General features: G+C 39.8%; 1 protein-coding gene across 1 annotated transcript in view; it reads left to right on the top strand.

Annotated features, from left to right (window-relative positions):
• The first annotated feature begins 502 nt into the window (after window positions 1-502).
• The window catches only part of ARL8B (ARF like GTPase 8B), a 66,383-nt gene continuing 48,784 nt past the window's right edge, over window positions 503-18,101 (top strand). Inside the window, exon 1 of the mRNA XM_082847215.1 lies at window positions 503-740. Coding sequence (XP_082703341.1) covers window positions 618-740 — 123 coding nt within the window. The 5' untranslated portion in view covers window positions 503-617. The remainder of the gene's footprint in view (window positions 741-18,101) is intronic.

Genomic DNA, 18,101 nt, shown 5'->3' with positions numbered 1-18,101 from the left:
CCTGGACATCATTCCATATCAGTTTATATAGAACTTTCTCATTCTTTTTTAAACAGCTCTATAGTATTCCCTTTTGGGAACATACTGGAGTTATCACTTCTCTACTGATAAATACATGTGGCTTCCATCTTTTATTATATACGACAGGGATTTCCATGCTGTATCCCCAGAGTTTTGAAGTCTTTCTGCACAGAGCGGACTGTCAATAAACAATTGTAAAGAGGATGAAAGATGAATGAACCAATATGAATGAGCCAAGGAGGGTAGTAGGAAAGGAGCCCAAGGGCGGCTCGCAGGTACGCGGTGCTGCACGGAGGCCCCAACAGGTGGCGCTGTAGGCGGCGGGCGCGCCTGGCCGGGGGGGTGGGGGTGGGGGCCCGCCGCTCTTGCCGTGGGCGCAGACGGCAGCGCGGGGACAAGCGTGCGGGGTAGGGCGAGTCATATGACCCGTTCGGCTTCCTGGCTTCGGCCGCTGCCGCCGCCAGCCCGTGCCCGCCAGCGTCGAGCCGGGGTCCCGAGGAGCCGTTGGGGGGTTCGGGCCGAGGCCCACTTGTGTGGAGGTCGTCGTCACCGCTGCCTGCCCGCTCGCCCGTCCGTCCTTCCTACCGGCCGCCATCATGCTGGCTCTCATCTCCCGCCTGCTGGACTGGTTCCGCTCGCTCTTCTGGAAGGAGGAGATGGAGCTGACGCTCGTAGGGCTGCAGTACTCGGGCAAGACCACCTTCGTCAATGTCATCGCGGTGAGTGCCCTCCCGCTCACCCGCCCGGGGCGCCGCAGCCCGCGCGTCCGGCGCGGGGTCCGCGGGCAGGCCTGGCTTGGGGGTCCCCTCTGCGCGGCGGGGCTCTTGGGAGTGTGTGTGTGTTGGGGGAGGGAGTAGCCGTGCTTGTCACCTCCCCTAGGGTCAGGACTCGGAGCTTCGCGTGTGTTGGTGGCTGAAGTGTAGCGCTGAGATCGGCAGCTGAAGGGTTAATTCCATTTAGTTGTTTTCTTCCAAGCGCCGTGTTCTTAACGCGGCCGGGGTTTGGAAAGGGTGGAATTGGGCTTATCACATTTTTAAGGCGCTTGGGGAATTGGGGTTTCCTTCGGGTTTGGACTGTGAGGGCAGCGGAAGGGTTAACTCCAGCTTGTCACTTTCCTGAAGGGTGGGATTTGGCGACTCCGTGTGTCCCGTGAGAAAGCATAAAAATTGAGATCCTCTCAACTAGCCACTCGGGACGAAGAGCCCCGATGTAGGAAAGCAGGGGACCGGTGGGGACTCATTCCTGAATTCTGTGGGCAGCTTCTCCGCTGTAATTCAGTTACTGGTTTTCGCCCGTTCCCCGAGGGGCCAAGATCAAGTTGATTGTGCTGCGCTCACCGGTAAAGCTGGGGAGGGACATTTCCAGCCAGTCCAAAGTAGTGCACAGCTTTTATTTTACTTTATTCTGCACTTTACATATCTAATTGAAGTATAATTGATTTATAAATGCACAGCTTTTATTAAGCCGAGCAATTAGGGGGTCTTTGCATTTCTAGAGCTAAATGTCCTCATCTAGGGGGTAAGATTTGCAGCCAGCGTAAAGTTAACTACGTTGAAAAAGCGGGGGTGGTCTTGTGTGATGGTGCTTCTTAAATGAAGGGAGGGGAAGGGTCTGGGCAGGAACGTAGCTTATTCCGCGCCCAGGGAATGGGTGTCTGGGAGGGAAATTGCCCTGGGAACCTATATATAATGTGGTGTTTATTCAGCAGTGATTGAGGGGAAGGAGGATGATTCAATATTGCTTGTTTGGTTGGCTGGGGAAGAAATAAGAGCGAAAGATTCTCGTCAATCTTTATTTACAGCCCAGGAGTTGCTGTGCCTCAGTCTTAGCTGATAGGGGCTTGTGCTTGCCCAGCTACTCCAAAGAGAGATGGCAGCAGTTCCTCCACCGTTTAGATGATGGGTGAAAAAATAGGCGACTAGCTGTCCAACTGGTTGGGTTACTGGAATTATTCAAACACGATTTCCTTGTTAGGGAACACAACTTGTGTAACTCGTGACTCTCAGTCCTTGCAGTTATAGAGCAACAGGAATGAGTAAGACTTGGAGAAATAGAGATCAGCAGAACTCCAAACTTCCTTTGAGGAATGTCGCATGGCCTACTTTTTGGGCTCTTTTTGTATAATATGATTGGGGGGGTGCTTGAGGTGACTTTTTTCAACAGTCATAGAAAAGTGGCATGTGTGTCTAGTACCACTAAAATTAGTAAGGAAAGACTTTGCACTAAGTATCCATATTCGAACTTTTGTGTGATGTGGAAAAGTTCAGCCTGAGTGCAGCTGAGCTCATTTAACTGTACATTTTCTGATATTCCTTTCAGATAAGAATTGGTGTCTCCTCCTAAATTCTATCTTTTTGACAAGACTGAATTATTTTATAGGGTATATAGGTGTATTACTACAGTCAGTCTTGTTTGTTGCAGAGAAGTAGTTATTCTTGGGAAACCTAAAAAAAGTTTAGTAAATCTTTGAGGAACTTCTAAAAATACAAGCTCTATTTTCATGCTTATGTTTCCAGTAGACAGTGTAGTTTAATATAATGAGCATGAACTTTGAAGTCAAGCATCCCTGGGTTTGCAGTCTGGCTCTGCCACTTAGCAGCCTTGTATCCTCTTTCAGTCCTTGATTTCCCATCTATTAAGAGGAGATAATAATGGGTTTCTTACAGAGTTGCTGTGAGTACATGAATTGACAGATGTTAAGTGACTCGCGTCATGCCTGCCTATAGAAGGGGTTAGATGAATGGTAACTGATGTTATTATTTGTAGTGGGTATACTCGTTTAATGCAGAAACGATATTTTGAAAAATATTCAGAAAGGAATTAGCTGGGGTCATTTCCGTCTTTGAATTTGTGTATGTATCCAAATGTGGACTGCTGTAGTGGATTCCTAGATTGTGGCAAGTAATCACATCATGTCCTCTCCGTTCCCCCCTTTTTTGCATTAGATTATTTTAACATCCGGAAAGCTGTTGAACTCAAAGTGAGCTATTATTTTAATGTTAGACTCTTCATTGCGTTTTGTTTTGGCTGCGCGGTGCGAGTTGGGGAATCTTAGTTCCCCGATCAGGGATTGAACCTGGATCTATGGCAGTGAGAGCTCTGAGTCCTAACCCCTGGACCGCCAGGGAATTCCCTATACCATTCTTTTTGAATGATACGATGTGGGTAGGTTCTGTTAAGAAAAAATCGTGACGGTAATTGCCCGTGGCCTTTAAGATGCTGGAAAAAAAGAGACCTCGGTAAATTTCATGCCTTTTTTTAAACCTCAGACTTTAATCTAATCTGTGGTTCCTATAGAATATATTGAGGGTGAGGAAAACGTTAGTAATTAAAAGTGAATTTACAGAGTTTTAGATAGAAACAGTGTGTTCAAAATAGTAAATTTAGCTTTATCTTAAAAAAAATCAACTGCATTATTCTTTGTATAAAGTGTTTGATTTATAGACTCAGAAATTCAGACGCGTTGACTCCTACGTGTTACTTTAGAAAGTTGGCCGTTTATTTCTCAAATTCAACAAGTAACTTTCCAGGTAGGAAAAGCTTCAGGTGAAGCCAATTTTCTTAGGTAAACATCAGCTTTTTGTAAACGTCAAATTAAAATGTGTATTTATTTTCTGCCTTAAAAGTTAAGAAAACTTTGAGTGATGTCATTTAACTTACTCAAAAGGTTTGTGAAGCTGAATTACTTATATGCAGGGTTTGGTCCATTCTGAAATTAGGCAGTTTGCTTACAGAGAGTTTCAGTCCTCAAATTCATATTCTTATGGTTTCAAACCCCAAATGATACTTCATGTTATCTAATGTTTTATGTAGAGACACTTAATATACGTAGTGTTCTCTTTGTTTTGAATATTAAAAAACAGAAAAGAAACACATCTAGTCTTTAATTTTTTTGATTAGTGTTAGGAAATGAAATACTGCCCATTGCTAAGTATTATGGCAGTTATGACGTAATAAAGCATGTGTCTTGTATGTGTAATGTATGTTGAGTAATCTTTATTTTTAACTGAGACCCATAGATGGGTTATAGGGTACTTATGAAGAAATGTTTAATAGGATTTACCAAAATGTTATGGGATAAGTTTTATAGACATTGTGTATTTTTGGAATTAGTAGTAGTATAAAAATTTGTCTACATTTTTGTGAAGTATCGAGCGCTCAGAGGTTAATCCAGGGAAAAGTTTATTACTGCTGAGAATCAGAAGAAGGAGATATTTGGGAAAATGGTGGAAATCTGCACCTAGAATAATTTTTTGAAGAGTTTGTAAAAACCTTAATTAAGTGGTCTAATTTTACCCTCGTTTTATAGTTGTAGGTGGGAGATCCAGAACGGTTAAGTGAAATTCCTAAGGCTAATTAGTAGCAGAGATAAAATTAGAACCCATGGCCAGTGCACTTTCTGCGTCTGTAGATTTACCTGAGGTTAGAACCATAGAGCTGTGAATTGGGAGCTCTTAATCCTTTAAACATCTTTTTTGAATATAAATATACTCCTCTTACAAATCTGGATAGCTTTTTAGATCCAACCTTCTTAAGCATATTGACTAACATTTGAGGAATATACACACACACAGACACACACACACAGTGTTTGTGTATTTGAGGACATCAATTAGAGGAAAGAATGATAATCTATGGAAAGTAGCAATAGTGGAATATTATAATACTATGTTTGGACATTTAAATACCTGGCTAACAGGCATTGTTGGGTTATTGAACTACGTTTAATATCTTTTAAGAGCAGAAATAGTTCTGTGATCACAGTGCTTCTTATTGAATTACTTTGGGGTAAGAAGGGCAAAAATAGTTTTTAAAGAAAACATGCTCACCTGTAAAGTTTAGCAAATCTGAAACTTGACTGTAGGAGCTGGCCTTCCAGTGAGGTCATCTTCAGATACACATTCAGAGTTGTGGAACAGGAGGCATCCTGCCAAGGAGCATTTCTTCAAAGTTCTTTACCCCCTTCCCCTTTCCCATTGTGTTTTCCATGCAGGCTTAGAATCTCAAAACAAAATGTTCTCGTTAAGAAGCTGTTAAGAGTGCATTAAGGCACTTTAAATTACTAACTTAGAAGATATTTCACAACTTAAAGCACTGTGTTTCTCATAGATAAAGTGGAATGTCAGTGAACATGGATACAAAATGCATTGCACCTATTAAAGAATAGTTATTTACATATTATTTTTAGAAGATCTTTTTTTCCCCTAATTATCAAAATAGCACAGGGTCATTAGCAGAAATTTGAAAAGAATACTATAAAATAGAAGAAACCGCTTGTTATCTCCACCATCCAAAGTTAACTGCTGTCAGCATACCAGAGTATTTCCTTTTCATCTTTTTTTTTTTTAAAAAAAGTATATATCTAAACGGCTAAAAAAGTCTTGAGATAACGTTTATAATGTTTGTATCCTGGTTTGTTTTCTTTTAATTACGGTGTACACATTTTTCTGTGTCTAAAACCATCTTTAATTCCTTCATAATTTATCCTGTTATAGCATATCTTGTGGATATACCACGTATATTTGATCATTTCCTCATTATTGGACAGTTGAGTGGTTTGCAAGGTTTTGCTGTTGTACATCAGTTTGATCTGCATTTCCTGAGGATGGGTTCCAGAGTTGGCGTCACTGGGTCAAGGGTGTGAACATATTTCATGTCAAATGGCCAAATTGCTTTCCAGAAAGTATGCACTCCTACTGAGAAGGTCTTCTGAACAAAACTTGGACTTCATTTAAGCACTTTGTCCTGTGGTATTTTTAGGGCATACTTAGTTTTGTTGGTAAGGTAAAGTTAACCAGCAGTATTTTAAAACTATCCTATCAGATAATTGCTCTGTTTCTTCGTTTAATGTTTTAAGAAGTACCTATTTATGCTTCAGCAACCGCTAAGACTGAGACTATAGAGAACATAATTCCTTTTTCAATTTTCTTTTTTACTAAACTTTGCAGGCAAGCCATATAAATACAGCTCATCCCCTTTAGCTATCACAGCCTAATTTGTTTTAGACTTCCTGGTGGATTGTCTTAGGGGTTTGTATTCCAGAATTATGGCATGTTTCCGTGCAGTCCTTACCTAGTCTTGCCTATTATAGTGGGATGCTGCTCACTTTTTTTGCGGGGGGTGTATTAAAAGCAGTTTTTCCTAAACCAGAGTCTAAGAAAGTTTGCCAGGTAGACCACTTTTTGAAGCTATAGCATATGAAATTTTTAAGTTTATAACTTGAGTATCATTTATACTTGTAAAAGTTGATTTATGTCTTTTGAACTCTTGTACGAAAAAAACAAAGGAAAGAAATATTAACCTGTCTGCTGAATAGGTCAAAATCAAACGATAATTTAAGGCATTTAGTTTTTCTGAGACAGGACAAACCAAAATTGAAATCTGTAATGGAGTGATTTGAGTTAATTTCTTTCTTCAAAGTAAAAACCACAAGTCTTACATTCTATTGTGCTATTTTTTTTAAAGGTTACATTGTTTTTTGTTTTTAATAAATTTATTTTATTTATTTATTATTGATTGTGTTGGGTCTTCGTTGCTGCGTACAGGCTTTCTCTAGTTGTGGTGAGCAGGGGCTACTCTTCACTGCAGTGCAGGGGCTTCGCAGTGCAGGGGCTTCTCATTGCGGTGCTTCTCTTGTTGCGGAGCGCAGGCTCTTGGCGTGCGGGCTTCAGTAGTTGTGGCTCGCAGGCTCTAGAGCACAGGCTCAGTAGTTGTGGCGCACGGACTCAGTTGCTCTGTGGCATGTGGGATCTTGCCAGACCAGGGCTCGAACCTGTGTCCCTTGCATTGGCAGGCGGATTCTTAAGCACTCTCCCACCAGGGAAGTCCCGTTATATTGTTTCCTAAATTAGATATTGGATCTTGTATTTGGATCTGATTTCATAGTTTTCCCAGTTTTATATAATAGAATAAGATTCTTATTTCATATCCGGACAAACTTTTTAAAAAAAATTAAAATATTAATAAAGCTTTAGGGTTCATTTAGAAATTATCTCTAAGAATACTGTATTTTTAAAAAATTATAATACTGGCAAAATAATTTTAGGATTCAGGTACCTAAGTAGTGACACTTTTCTTGAAAATTGAGGCCTTTCCTCTTAAACTGGGCTACAAAAGTAATCATTTGTTGTTAAAAAAAAATTGTATGATGATTGGCAAAATGCTTCTAAAAATGTCTTTTGTATCAATTTACTTGATGACAGTTACTTAAGCATCTACCAAAATAGTGTTACTATAAGAATATATTTTGAGCCTAAATTTGTTGGTATATGAATGTGGTATTGTTGAGTTTATTTGGAATATGTATAAGTGGCTACATGAATTAGAATGCATGGAGGTTGGGAGTTGAAAGCCAGATTATTTAGGTCCAGATCCTGACTCTTAACACCTGTACTATTTTTGGCAAGTTATTTAACCGCTCAGTATCTGCTTCCTTACTTGTAAAATAGGAATAATAGTAGTTTCTACCTCATGGAGTTATTACGGGTTTATACTTCTAAAACACTGAACAGTGATCAAAATAAGGCATGTGTTAGCTGCTAGGTTACTATAATATGATCTCCTGGAGAGCAGGGAATTCTCTCTTTTTTGTTCACTGATGTGTTCCAAGTGTCTTAAACAGTTTCTGGCATACACTGGGTGCTAACATGTATTTTGCAATGGACAAATATTACATTTAAAATATAAAATTAAGAACAAGTGTCTTTATGAACCCATATTCATATTTCAGTATGCAAAGTGTAGCATAATGTTAGGAATGAGAGTTTTGGAATCTGATAGATTTGGATTTGAATATTGACTTGGCTATATATCACTTGTATTAGCATCTGTGTGTTTCATTTTTTCCTCCTCTGTAAAATGTAGATGGTCAAAGAACTGCCTCCTGGAGTGGTTTTCAGAATTAAATGAATGTATGTAAAGTGCTTAGCACTGTGCCTGGCACATAGCGCTCTAAATGGTAACTGTTATGTGTCAGGGGTAACATTTGATGTAATCATCAGCCTTTATGCTCAATTATTTTTTAGATTTCTCTTAATTATATTTAAATATTTGTAGCTTTTGTTTAGGAAGTAAGGTTTGGTTTTGTTTAATTCTTGGAAAAGTTTTGAGCACGTTATATTTTATCATGTTGAATTTTTTTGATAGCTGAGATGGGCTGGTAGAAAAAATGTTTTAGCCTCCTGGATAGGCTAGTTATTTTTGATGGACCTACTCATATAATTCTTCCTTTTAGAAAATGAGGTTAATAGATCTATATACTTCTCCTTGGACTGTGTGTGTGTGTCTGTGTGTCTGTGTGTGTGTATATATAATTGTATTATTTGTTATGGAAAGAATTTACAGGGAATTGGAAATATGAGTTGTTCTTTTGTTTGTCCCACCACTGACTAATGGCAGGACTGTGGACAAGTCATTTAACTTCTCTGTTCTTCGGTTTTGATGCTTGTGAAGAGTGAATAAGCACTGACAACCTTATTGTTTGAGAATTTAGTGGTGCTTTCCTATATCTGGAATTGGAACTCTTACTCACAGATCAGAGAATAAAATAAAAGTGTAAAGGCTCCAATATAAAATGCCAGTTATAAGATCCCAGCCTCTTGCCAGAAGAAAAACTGAGATGGTTTGCTGCTTTATTTAAGAGGTGGAAAGGTAGACGGATCCCAACAGGAAGAAAAGAGTGAACCTTTTGAGTAGTACCTGCCCTCTAGAATTCAGGTGTCCTGTACAAATATATGCTTAGATGAACTTTTTAAATTTGTATTAAACCATAGTAGTGCTTTTTGTGTATGTTTGTTGTAATTTTTAAACCAGGATTTAAGATCCAAGTGGATTTTAGTCACTGTTGACAGCTGTAAATTTGCAAGCCCCAGCAGGCAGTGTGCTGTGTCTGTGTTGGCCTGTTCCCCTAGATGAGAATTGGGCTCTGCAGACTGCATGCAGGCTGGGCCAGAAAGGGCTTTTGGCAGAGTTTCCTTTCTTAAGGTGGCTTAAGGTCTGGTTTAGACACACATCACTAGGCTACCTTTTCTTTACTTTTTTCTTGAAAGCTCATTTTGTCTGGAGAATGGTTTAACACAAATATATAGATTTGATCATTTCTGAATAGTTTCTTTCAGAGGAAAAACTGGGAAATGGAGGAAATTCACTTTTTTCTCCCTCTATAATCTACCTGTTTCACTCCACTAGCTGTTGGTTTCCTTATTTTGATCTTATTATTTCTTCATTCAGTGGCTGAATTAAAAAACTTAAAACGTTTAAAAAAATACACAAAATCCATATTGTTTAAAAAAGTAGTGTGGATATACAGATTGGAAAAAATAATCTTTAATACCATTAAGATTTAATCACTATTAATATTAAGCTGTATATCCTTCAGATTTTTTCCTCTCCCTTTATATATACAAATATCAGCTTTTAAAAAATTGATGTATTTGACATATAATATATTAATTTTAGTTGTATAATGTAACGATTCTATGTTTGTATATACTGTGAAATAATCACTACAGTAAGTCCAGTTAACATCACTACCATACATAGTTAGAATTTTTTTTCTTGTGATGATTACTCTCGTAGTAACTGCAAGTATACAATACGGTATTCTTAACTATAGTCACTTTTCTGTACATTACATCTCATGACTTCTGTATGTATTTTGTAACTGGAAGTTTGTACCTTTTGATCTCCTTTCACCTATTCCAGCCCCAATCTGTTCTCCATCTATGAGTTGGGATATTTTGTGTTTTGTTTTAGATTCCATATATGTGTCTTTCTCTGTCTCAGTTATTTCACTTAGCATAATGCCCAGTATATGCTTTCTTGACAACATTGATGGGATCATGCTGTACATGCTGAGTGGTCTCGAGTAGTCTACTTGATTTACCTACTTTGACGGCTAATAGGCAACTCACATTCAGTCAGTTCAAGACGGAATTCCTGATCCCTTCCTCTCTCAATCCAAGGAACCAACATCTACCCTTATCTTAAAAATATTTTTTTAAAAAAGAAAAAAAGGATGTTACAGGCTTTAAATAACCCTTATGTGTACATTTTGGTTACAGGCATGATTTTCCACTGTTGAGTGATTGAAATGTTGGCGCCTAAAACTTTCATTTTGTAGTTTTCTTTGGAGTTCCAGGAAGTGGGCCAAATGATTTGACCAGCTTTAACCTTTACATTTTCCTGTCATCCTGTGTATGGTAGGTATCTTCCCCAGTCAGGATTGATCATGTCACCTCCGTTGTAATTTTCACCACACTTAGCACCATCAGAGATTATCTTGCTTATTGTCTTCATCTGTCTTCTGAATATAAATTCCATAGGGGCAGGGCTTTTTCCTTTTTTCATTGGTGCATCCCAGTGCAAAGAACAGTGCCTGGCACATAGTAAGCTCTCTAAATGTTGAGTGAATGAATGAATATAACAGCAAAGTAGTGTATCTATTCTTTTATACTCAAACTGTGTGCAAGGCATCATGGTAGGAGATGATTCATAAATGTATCAGGCAGGGTTATTTGTGGTAGAGTATTTGCCTCATAATAGCCATGTATAGGATAGAAATATTAAGTGCCTTAAAATTGGCACATAATGTTATGGGAATCTCCCCACCCTCACGGAAGACATAAGGGGAGTTTTAGAAAGGCAGTTTGCTGGCTTTGGGTGGGACTGTGTTGAGAATGGCCATGGAGCTGAGCTTTGAGTAGGGTGGTTTTCATTCATTCAGTGGATAGTTGAATCAGTGTTCTAGGCAACATATGCATAATGAAGAACAAAAGAGATATGGTTCCTTCTGTTGTGGCGCTTCCAGTGCCACGAAGGAACAGTAGGAGAAGCAAAGACACAATTGAGGGCAAGAACTTTTGTCAGATTGAGTGTAACCTGCATGAAGGGAAAAAAACCCAAAAGCCTAGAAAAATGGGTTGAATCAGTTAACACAAAGCCTTGAGTAAATTTGAATCTGTAGGCATGGGGAGCCATTGAAGATTTTGTTCATGGGAATGAAGACCTGTGTTTCCAAAGGATTAATTTAGTAGCAATATAGAGAGCATCAAGAAGGAAATTGGTTGCAAGATTATTACAGAAGTCTAGTTGAGAGATAATTAAGTGGGGTGGGGAGTAAGAGAAAGTAGTGAGCTTTATTATGGAAGTGGAGTGGGTACAGTTGAACAGTTGAATCAGATGTACAGGGCAAAGGGGAATTTGTAGTCAAAGACCTTTTTAAGGATTTAAGTGGAAGATGGTGGAAGAGTGAGACGCGGAGATCACCTTCCTCCCCACAGATACACCAGAAATACATCTACATGTGGAACAACTCCTACAGAACACCTACTGAACGCTGGCAGAAGACCTCAGACCTCCCAAAAGGCAAGAAACTCCCCACGTACCTGGGTAGGGTGAAAGAAAAAACAATAAACAGACAAAAGAATAGGGACGGGACTTGCACCAGTGGGAGGGAGCTGTGAGGGAGGAAAGGTTTCCACACACTAGGAAGCCCCTTCGCGGGCGGAGACTGCGGGTGGCGGAGGGGGAAGCTTCGGAGCCAGAACCGCGGAGGAGAGCGCAGCAACAGGGGTGTGGAGGGCAAAGCAGAGAGATTCCAGCACAGAGGATCGGTGCCAATTGGCACTCACCAGCCCGAGAGGCTTGTCTGCTCACCCGCCGGGGCGGGCGGGGCTGGGAGCTGAGGCTCGGGCTTCGGTAGATCGCAGGGAGAGGGCTGGGGTTGGCGGCGTGAGCACAGCCTGCAGGGGGTTAGTGCACCATGGCTAGCCGGGAGGGAGTCCGGGGAAAAGTCTGGAGCTGCCGAAGAGGCAAGAGACTTTTTCTACCCTCTTTGTTTCCTGGTACGCGAGGAGAGGGGATAAGAGTGCTGCTTAAAGGAGCTCCAGAGACGGGCAAGAGCTGCGGCTAAAAGCGCGGACCCCAGAGACGGGCATGAGATGCTAAGGCTGCTGCTGCTGCCGCCACTAAGAAGCCTGTGTGCGAGCACAGGTCACTATCCATACCCCCTTTCTGGAGAGCCTGTGCAGCCCCCCACTGCCAGGGTATCGGGATCTAGGGACAACTTCCCCGGGAGAACACAAGGCGCACCTGAGGCTGCTGCAATGTCCCACTGGCCTCTGCCACCGCAGGCTCACCCCGCACTCTGTGCCCCTCCCTCCCCCCAGCCTGAGTGAGCCAGAGCCCCCGAATCAGCGGCTCTTTTAACCCCGTCCTGTCTGAGCGAAGAACAGATGCCCTCCGGCGACCTACACGCAGAGGTGGGGCCAAATCCAAAGCAGAGCCACGGGAGCTGTGAGAACAAAGAAGAGAAAGGGAAATCTCCCCCAGCAGCCTCAGGAGCACTGGATTAAAGCTCCACAATCAACTTGATGTACCCTGCATCTGTGGAATACCTGAATAGACAACGAGTCATCCCAAATTGAGGAGGTGGACTTTGGAGAGCAAGATTTATTTTTTTTTCCCCTTTTCCTCTTTTTGTAAGTATGTGTATGCTTCTGTGTCAGATTTTGTCTGTATAGCTTTGCTTCCACCATTTGTCCTAGGGTTCTATGCTTTTTTTTTTAAATCTTTTTCTTAATAATTATTTTTTATTTTAATTTAATTTTATTTTATCTTTATTTTATTTTACTTTATCTTCTTTCTTTCTTTCCTTCCTTCCCACCCTCCCTCCCTCCCTCGCTCCTTTCTTTCTTTTTCTTTCTTGCTTTCTTTCTCCTTCCTTCCTTCCTTCCTTCCTTCCTCCCTTCCTCCCTTCCTCCCTTCCTCTCTCCCTCTCTCCCTTCCTCCCTCCTTCCCTCCCTCCCTCCCTCCCTTCCATTCCTTCCTTCCTTCCTTCTCTCCCTTTTATTCTGAGCTGTGTGGATGAAAGGCACTTGGTGCTTCAGCCAGGAGTCATGCTGTGCCTCTGAGGTGGGAGAGCCAACTTCATGACACTGGTCCACAAGAGACCTCCCAGCTCCACACAATATCAAATGGCAAAAATCTCCCAGAGATCTCCATCTTAACACCAGCACCCAGCTTCACTCAACTACCAGCAAGCTACAGTGCTGGACACCCTATGCCAAACAACTAGCAAGACAGGAACATAACCCCACCCATTAGCAGAGAGGCTGCCTAAAATCATAAGTCCACAGACACCCCAAAACACACCACCAGACGTGGACCTGCCCACCAGAAAGACAAGATCCAGCCTCATCCACCAGAACACAGGCACTAGTCCCCTCCACCAGGAAGCCTACACAACCCACTGAACCAACCTTAGCCACTGGGGACAGACACCAAAAACAATGGGAACTATGAACCTGCAGCCTGCAAAAAGGAGACCCCAAACACAGTAAGATAAGCAAAATGAGAAGACAGAGAAACACACAGCAGATGTAGGAGCAAGATAAAAACCCACCAGACCTAACAAATGAAGAGGAAATAGGCAGTCTACCTGAAAAAGAATTCAGAATAATGATAGTAAAGATGATCCAAAATCTTGGAAACAGAATAGACAAAATGCAAGAAACATTTAACAAGGACCTGGAAGAACTAAAGATGAAACAAGCAGTGATGAACAACACAATAAATGAAATTAAAAATACTCTAGATGGGATCCATAGCAGAATAACTGAGGCAGAAGAATGGATAAGTAACCTGTAAGATAAAATAGTGGAAATAACTACTGCAGAGCAGAATAAAGAAAAAAGAATGAAAAGAACTAAGGACAGCCTCAGAGGCCTCTGGGACAACATTAAATGCACCAACATTAGAATTATAGGGGTTCCAGAAGAAAAAGACAAAAATGAAGGGACTGAGAAAATATTTAAAGAGATTATAGTTGAAAACTTCCCTAATACGGGAAAGGAAATAGTTAATCAAGTCCAGGAAGCACAGAGAGTCCCATACAGGATAAATCCAAGGAGAAACATGCCAAGACACATATTAATCAAACTGTCAAAAATTAAATACAAAGAAACCATATTAAAAGCAGCAAGGGAAAAACAACAAATAACACACAAGGGAATCCCCATAAGGTTAACAGCTGATCTTTCAGCAGAAACTCTGCAAGCCAGAAGGGACTGGCAGGACATATTTAAAGTGATGGAGGAGAAAAACCTGCAACCAAGATTACTCTACCCAGCAAGGATCTCATTCAGATTTGATGGAGAAATTAAAACCTTTACAGACAAGCAAAAGCTGAGAGAGTTCAGCACCACCAAACCAGCTTTACAACAAATGCTAAAGGAACTTCTCTAGGCAAGAAACACAGAGAAGGAAAAGACCTACAATAACGAACCCAAAACAGTTAAGCAAATAGGAATAGGAACATACATATCGATAATTACCTTAAATGTAAATGGACTAAATGATCCCACCAAAAGACACAGATTGGCTGAATGGATACAAAAACAAGACCCATATATATGCTGTCTATAAGAGACCCACTTCAAACCTAGAGACACATACAGACTAAAAGTAAGGGGATGGAAAAAGATATTCCATGGAAATGGAAACCAAAAGAAAGCTGGAGTAGCAATTCTCATATCAGACAAAATAGACTTTAAAATAAAGACTATTAGAAGAGACAAAGAAGGACACTACATAATGATCAAGGGATCGATCCAAGAAGAAGATATAACACTTGTAAATATTTATGCACCCGACATAGGAGCACCTCAATACATAAGGCAAATACTAACAGCCATAAAAGGGGAAGTCGACAGTAACTCATTCATAGTAGGGGACTTTAACACCCCACTTTCACCAACGGACAGATCATCCAAAATGAAAATAAATAAACACAAGCTTTAAATGATACATTAAACAAGATGGACTTAATTGATATTTATAGGACATTCCATCCAAAAACAGAATACACATTTTTCTCAAGTGCTCATGGAACATTCTCCAGGATAGATCATATCTTGGGTCACAAATCAAGCCTTGGTAAATTTAAGAACACTGAAATCGTATCAAGTATCTTTTCTGACCACAACTCTGTGAGACTAGATATCAATTACATGAAAAGATCTGTAAAAAATACAAACACATGGAGACTAAACAATACTTAATAACGAAGTGATCATGGAAGAAATCAAAGAGGAAATAAAAAAATACCTAGAAACAAATGACAATGGAGACACGATGACCCAAAACCTATGGGATGCAGCAAAAGCAGTTCTAAGAGGGAAGTTTATAGCAATACAATCCTACGTTAAGAAACAGGAAACATCTCAAATACATGACCTAACCTTACACCTAAAGCAATTAGAGAAAGAAGAACAAATAAACCCCAAAGTTAGCAGAAGGAAAGAAATCATAAAAATCAGATCAGAAATAAATGAAAAAGAAATGAAGGAAATGATAGCAAAGATCAATAAAACTAAAAGCTGGTTCTTTGAGAAGATAAACAAAATTGATAAACCATTAGCCAGACTCATCAAGAAAAAAAGGGAGAAGACTCAAATCAATAGAATTAGAAATGAAAAAAGAGAAGTAACAACTGACACTGCAGAAATACAAAAGATCATGAGAGATTACTACAAGCAACTCTATGCCAATAAAATGGACAACCTGGAAGAAATGGACAAATTCTTAGAAATGCACAACCTACCAAGACTGAATAAGGAAGAAATGGAAAATATGAACAGACCAATCACAAACACTGAAATTGAAACTGTGATTAAAAATCTTACAACAAACAAAAGCCCAGGACCAGATGGCTTCACAGGCGAATTCTATCAAACATTTAGAGAAGAGCTAACACCTATCCTTCTCAGACTCTTCCAAAATACAGCAGAGGGAGGAACACTCCCAAGCTCATTCTGTGAGGCCACCATCACCCTGATACCAAAACCAGAAAATGATGTCACAAAGAAAGAAAATTACAGGCCAATATCACTGGTGAACATAGATGCAAAAATCCTCAACAAAATACTAGCAAACAGAATCCAACAGCACATTAAAAGGATCATACACCATGATCAAGTGGAGTTTATTCCAGGAATGCAAGGATTCTTCAGTATATGCAAATTAATCAGTGTGATACACCATATTAACAAATTGAAGGAGAAAAACCATATGATCATCTCAATAGATGCAGAGAAAGCTTTCGACAAAATTCAACACCCATTTATGATAAAAACCGTGCAGAAAGTAGGCAAAGAGGGAACTTTCCTCAACATAATAAAGGCCATATATGACAAACCCACAGCCAATTTCATCCTCAATGGTGAAAACTGAAAGCATTTCCACTAAGATCAGGAACAAGACAAGGTTGCCCACTCTCACCACTCTTATTCAACATAGTTTTGGAAGTTTTAGCCACAGCAATCAGAGAAGGAAAGGAAATAAAAGGAATCCAAATCGAAAAAGAAGTAAAGTTTTCACTGTTTGCAAATGACATGATACTGTACATAGAGAATCTTAAAGATGCTACCAGAAAACTACTAGAGCTAATCAATGAATTTGGTAAAGTAGCAGGATACAAAATTAATGCACAGAAATCTCTTGCATTTCTATACACTAATGATGAAGACTCTGAAAGTGAAATCAAGAAAACACTCCCATTTACATTGCAACAAAAAGAATAAAATTTCTAGGAATAAACCTACCTAAGGAGACAAAAGACCTGTATGCAGAAAGTTATAAGACACTGATGAAAGAAATTAAAGATGATACAAATGGATGGAGAGATATACCATGTTCTTGGATTGGAAGAATCAACACTGTGAAAATGACTATACTACCCAAAGCAATCTACAGATTCAATGCAATCCCTATCAAACTACCAATGGCATTTTTCACAGAACTAGAACAAAAAATTTCACAATTTGTATGGAAACACAGAAGACCCCGAATAGTCATAGCAATCTTGAGAAAGAGAAATGGAGCTGGCGGAATCAGGCTCCCTGACCTCAGACTATATTACAAAGCTACAGTAATCAAGACAGTGTGGTACTGGCACAAAAACAGAAAGATCAATGGAACAGGACAGAAAGTCCAGACATAAACCCACACACCTATGGTCACCTTATCTTTGATAAAGGAGGCAAGAATATACAATGGAGAAAAGACAGCCTCTTCAATAAGTGGTGCTGGGAAAACTGGACAGCTACATGTAAAAGAATGAAATTAGAACACTCCCTAACACCATACACAAAAATAAACTCCAATTGGATTAAAGACTTAAATGTAAGGCCAGGCACTGTAAAACTCTTAGAGGAAAACATAGGCAGAACACTCTGACATAAATCACAGCAAGATCCTTTTTGACCCACCTCCTAGAGAAATGGAAATAGAAACAAAAATAAACAAATGGGACCTAATGAAACTTAAAAGCTTTTGCACTGCAAAGGAAACCATAAACAAGATGAAAAGACAGCCCTCAGAATGGGAGAAAATATTTGCAAATGAAGCAACTGACAAAGGATTAATCTCCAAAATTTGTAAGCATCTCATTCAGCTTAATGTGAAAAAAACAAACAACCCAATCCAAAAATGGGCAGAAGACCTAAATAGACATTTCTCCAAAGAAGACATACAGATTGCCAACAAACACATGAAAGAATGCTCAACATCATTAATCATTAGAGAAATGCAAATCAAAACTACAATGAGATATTATCTCATATCAGTCAGAATTTCCATCATCAAAAAATCTAGAAACAATAAATGCTAGAGACTGTGTGGAGAAAAGGGAACACTTTTGCACTGCTGGTGGGACTATGAATTGGTACAGCCACTATGGAGAACAGTATGGAGGTTCCTTAAAGAACTACAAATAGAACTACCATATGACCCAGCAACCCCACTACTGGGCATATACCCTGAGAAAACCATAATTCAAAGAGTCATGTACCAAAATGTTCATTGCAGCTCTATTTACAATAGCCAGGAGATGGAAACAACATAAGTGTCCATCATTGGATGAATGGATAAATAAGATGTGGCACATATACACAATGGAATATTACTCAGCCATAAAAAGAAACGAAATTGAGCTATTTGTAATGAGGTGGATAGACCTAGAGTCTGTCATACAGCGTGAAGTAAGTCAGAAAGAGAAAGACAAATACCGTATGCTAACACAT

This window comes from Leucopleurus acutus (assembly GCF_964270905.1).
Source record: "Leucopleurus acutus genome assembly, chromosome: 10".
In the NCBI taxonomy this organism is placed as follows: Eukaryota; Metazoa; Chordata; class Mammalia; order Artiodactyla; family Delphinidae; genus Leucopleurus; species Leucopleurus acutus.
The sequence above is the reverse complement of the archived record's forward strand: the minus strand, read 5'-3'. Positions and strand labels throughout refer to the sequence as shown.